Here is a 4,393-nt window from a genome sequence, read left to right as displayed (position 1 = left end):
AATTGTCTTTGTTACAGTTGCCACCTATGACTCATGTGTAGAGAATCATTTCATGCTAAAGCCTAAAAATGATGAATATAGCTTTCATCTCTGATAAACACTGACCATAATCACTCCCATCATGGATGCTATCAACAGGAAGTACAATTATGACAGAAAAGGGACACAAATGATGTATTACCTTCCCTAATATGTAATGAATACACTTTGGGACTATTCTTAATAATAAATATTTATTAATTAGAGCATCTGTATGAATATGAAGGACATTAAAAAAATAAAAATCTAAGAAAATAGACTCATGCAGCACTTTTATAAAAGGTGAATATAATGTAATAAGTCCATGAGCTTTAAAGGGAAATGAGGTGGCTGGCTAGGGAAGGGACAAGGTGCTGGAAGGTCACTACCCAGTCAGGGTCACAGCTGTACTGGGGGATTGCTGGGCTTGTGTAGGCTTGCTCTGGCTCACATTTCTCCTGGTGGACCTGTCTATTGTTCGGACGGCTTTTTTCACCCAGTCAACGTGGGGATCAGCACAGACTTTAAGGCCACGTCTGGTAATGAATCTGCAATGCAAGGAAAAGATAGACAAAATTAGTCACATCTTCAAAGCCTTGGGACCAAAAGTTAAGATCAGATTGTATAAAAGAGACCTTGTGCAGAAATGACTGGACAAATCAGTATTCCAGATAGATCTGGAATGAAAATTAGATTCCGTTAGATCTTAAAAAAAAATCTTTCTTCTGCAATCTATTTTTTTCATGAAGAAAATATAGCTCCAAATAATACCAAGATTCCTTGTTCAGAATTTTGTGCAGGTTCCTTTTCTCATCATTGCTACCAAATGATGCAATTAAACTAGACATTTGAAGCCATCTAGGTTATTGGAGAAGGCAATGGCACCCCACTCCAGTACTCTTGCCTGGAAAATTCCATGGACGGGGGAGCCTGGTAGGCTGCAGTCCATGAGGTCGCTAAGAGTCGGACACGACTGAGCGACTTCACTTTGACTTTTCACTTTCATGCACTGGAGAAGGAAATGGCAATCCATTCCAGTATTCTTGCCTGGAGAATCCCAGGAATGGGAGAGCCTGGCGAGCTGCTGTCTATGGGGTCGCACAGAGTAGGACACGACTGAAGCGACTTAGCAGCAGCAGCAGCAGGTTATTTATTACATGTCATTTTCTTTTTGAAATCTAAACACATTCATCTTATTTTCTGGGCAAAGAGTGGTTTCTTTATCATATTTTTGGTGGTAAAGTTGTAATTATATTTTGGGAAGTGTTGCTATTTTAAAAATGAAATACTAGAAAGAGAATGGTACCATGTAGGCTAGTTGTTGACACTATTCCTTGAGATGTAGCAACTGATAAAATATGGCATTCTACTCCAGAACACCAAAAAGGAAGAGAAAGGCAGGGACATGGGTAGGATGGGAAGGGAGGCATCCCACACCAGTGTGGCTCTGTGCTCAAATCCTGATCTGATCCAAACATCTCTAAACCTAACCCTCCGGATCGAGCATATTATTCATCTGGTTCCCAGTCTGATTATTCTGTTAAGATAAATCAGAAAGGAGGGTGACAGTCTTCACTTGGTTGCCAATTTTTTTGTCATCATCATTGTTTGGGGCTACACAAAGACATGGTTAATATGGAAAAACAAAAGGACAGTTGGCTAAGTTGAGGTCTTCCTCCTTGTTAACTTATTTTTCCCGAGGAGGGTGGCATTCCTGTACACTGTGTTCCATGAAGCCCAGCTTTGGGGAGAGAAACTCACATCACTGCTTTCATGGAGCCCTCCTTGATGGTGTAGGTCTTGATGTTTTTAACTGGCAGTCGCTGTGTAGTCAGACTCACACAGATGCTCTTTTCAAGAACTTCACTCCCCACACCTGTACAGAAAACCAAGCAAACAAAAATAAAATATAATTTCTAACAATATAAATGTTAGAGTGTCATCAATCAAATAACAAAGAGTGACCTGATAAAGAGTAGTTTGGGACAGTCAATATTAAACATGGGAGAGGTAGCTCATTTTTGACTGAATCACTAAAGGTGTTATTTTAAATGGTAAAATGTGAAAGATATAAAGGAAGTAGTTCATAAAGTTCTTATCCTCAATAGAAGGACTAAAAGGAGATTAAGTTTTTCAGTTTTGAGAACATCTTACATTGGAGAAAGGAAAAATATCATGGGAGGGTTTATAATGCTACAGATTTGCTAAAATCTAATGAAGGTTTCTGTGTGCCTATTTTCTCCTAAGATGAAGAGACTGGTATTTGCTTCTCAGGGAAGCAAATATTCTAACAGAATATTTCTCTGAGAAATATTAAGCCAAAAAGCATTTAAAATAATAGTCGATAATGATCAAATCTGAGCTTTCTGATGTAGCGTTGCTGAAATCAGAAGGTTTTTATAATCATGAAACTGAGCAGGTGTTCACTAACATTGCTCTTCATCTCCTCTTTCCATCACTCAATATCTAGCCTGCACATTCTTTACCCTGTATATTTGCCAATTTATTTTTAATGCTAAATGTTTTCTGAACCAGTGAAAGGGAAATCCTCAAACATCTGCAATCCTCATCAGTCTTCATTCCCCTATTCATTCATGGTTTCCATCATACGGAAGCCTATTTTCCCAGAAAAATGCAGGCTAGCCATGGTTTAGACAACACTAGGTATAAACCTTTTCATTTCAACAATATTTTTTTATTCAGGGCCCAATTTCAGGGGGTTCCAAACAGTGCCATCTCTATTTATGGGCACCCTTGCAGATGCATGATCTATTTTAGTCTAAGTAAGAAGGCTGCAGATTAAGAGGTTGAAAGGTGAGTTAACTGAGTTATTTATAATCAAAAGATATTCCCTCCTGTCAGAGACATAAGGAAAAATACACTCCTACCAGTTGGGAAAAAAAAAATGATCTTTTAATAAGTATGTGTAGAATGTTCAGGAAAGTCTCAGTGTAACTAAATCTCATCTGGATATGTCTTGTAAGTTTAATTGATTGCATATAAGTCATTGATATTTGTTAGCACTTATGGTCTTATATATACTCAAGAAATTTATCACAAGTGGGAACAGCATTCATAGCAATAATAATATTCTCTCCTACACACTTAAAGGTAAAAATGGATTTCCTAAATATGAGGTCACAAGCTTCCAGTCAATTCTGTTTTAATACAAAACATTGATTTGCTTCAGAACATACACCCTCTAGATCACTCCCCCATCATGAATGCTTTATATTTTTAAGCATTTTTTTGAGATACAGGGCAGTTATTTTTATTGAACAAACACATTATTTAATCCCTGGTATATCTATTTCTATTTTTTGAACTTTTTATTTTGTATTGGGGTATAGCCAATTAACGTTATGATAATTTCAGGTGAACAGCAAAGGGGTAAATGTTTTTTAATTTATCAATACTAAATAGACAAAAGCTTCAAAGGTATATACAATTGTTTTCATTATGCTGCACCTAACATTAATAAACAAATTAGTATTTGCCTGTAAATCTGATAAATGATCATAAGATGTATTTCATTTTAATTGTAGGTAAGCAAATTAGTTATTACATTTATCTTAAAGATAATTAAACCTAGGCCCAGAGAGGTTAAGAAATTTACCCCAAATCACCTAGTTGTGAAAAATAGGAGCCCAGACTGTAATCAAGTTCTATCTTCAAAATCTACAAAGTCCCCTAGTGTCAAACTATACCCATTTCGCACACAGAAAGACTGAGGCTTAGCTTGGAGAAAGTAGTTTACTCCATTCAAAACCTGAGTCAATATCAAAATGCCTGGCCACTGCCCGTACACCTAGATGTTCCTTATCTCATAAATAACTTTTGACTTACCTTCCACAGTGTATGCAGCGAGACTGCAGATCACCAGGCAGGTCAGGATGAGAAGTTTCATGGCTGAGGTCCCTCTGAGCTGTGCAGCAAGAGGCTGAGGACCTTCACTCCTCTGAGTCTCTTTTATCCCCCCAGTGGTCAGAGCACTTCCTGTGCTGAGAGGGGGACTTTCAAGGTGGGTGTGGAATCACGGAAAGTCTTTGCAATACTGATGCTTTCTTAGTTTGAAAAAAAAGTTCCTTTGTCTCCACTCACACTAACCCCACATCTTGTGGCCTTTTCTCCTCCTGTGGTTAAAGTGTTAGTGAAACCTGATGTGTGTACAAAAGAAACGTAGTTGTCTCGTCTCCTGCCACCAGTCTAAATTCAAACCTCCCACTGCACACATGTCCCAAGGCCATGTCAGTGTGATGGCCCAGCTGGGACATGGTGTAAAGGAAAAGGGGTGGGGTGGTCACTGTGGTCCCGTTCTTCCACTAGCTCATGCAGCATTTGTTGTGGCATGAGGCTTCCACCACTGGATAATATG

At 38.4% G+C, this 4,393-nt stretch overlaps 1 protein-coding gene across 1 annotated transcript; it reads right to left on the bottom strand.

Annotated features, from left to right (window-relative positions):
* Positions 1–249: 249 nt before the first annotated feature.
* Positions 250–3,925, bottom strand: LOC129654272 (lymphotactin-like). The gene is made up of 3 exons (XM_055583775.1): positions 3,865–3,925; positions 1,780–1,894; positions 250–566 (listed from the first exon to the last, which is right to left on the bottom strand). Exons 1-3 carry the CDS (start codon positions 3,923–3,925, stop codon positions 404–406), a joined length of 339 nt encoding a protein of 112 aa, XP_055439750.1. The 3' UTR covers positions 250–403.
* Between the last annotated feature and the right edge of the window lie 468 nt (positions 3,926–4,393).

The sequence above is a fragment of the Bubalus kerabau genome, chromosome 5 (genome assembly GCF_029407905.1).
Source record: "Bubalus kerabau isolate K-KA32 ecotype Philippines breed swamp buffalo chromosome 5, PCC_UOA_SB_1v2, whole genome shotgun sequence".
Classification (NCBI taxonomy): Eukaryota; Metazoa; Chordata; class Mammalia; order Artiodactyla; family Bovidae; genus Bubalus; species Bubalus kerabau.
The sequence above is the reverse complement of the archived record's forward strand: the minus strand, read 5'-3'. Positions and strand labels throughout refer to the sequence as shown.

Excerpts from the sequence above, each read along its gene's own strand:
- LOC129654272 (XM_055583775.1), bottom strand. The coding sequence starts at position 3,925 with ATGAAACTTCTCATCCTGACCTGCCTGGTGATCTGCAGTCTCGCTGCA. Across the intron at positions 1,895-3,864 it reads CGCTGCATACACTGTGGAAG|GTGTGGGGAGTGAAGTTCTT; the intron begins GTAAGTCAAAAG and ends TTTTCTGTACAG. Across the intron at positions 567-1,779 it reads GGCTCCATGAAAGCAGTGAT|ATTCATTACCAGACGTGGCC; the intron begins GTGAGTTTCTCT and ends CTTGCATTGCAG.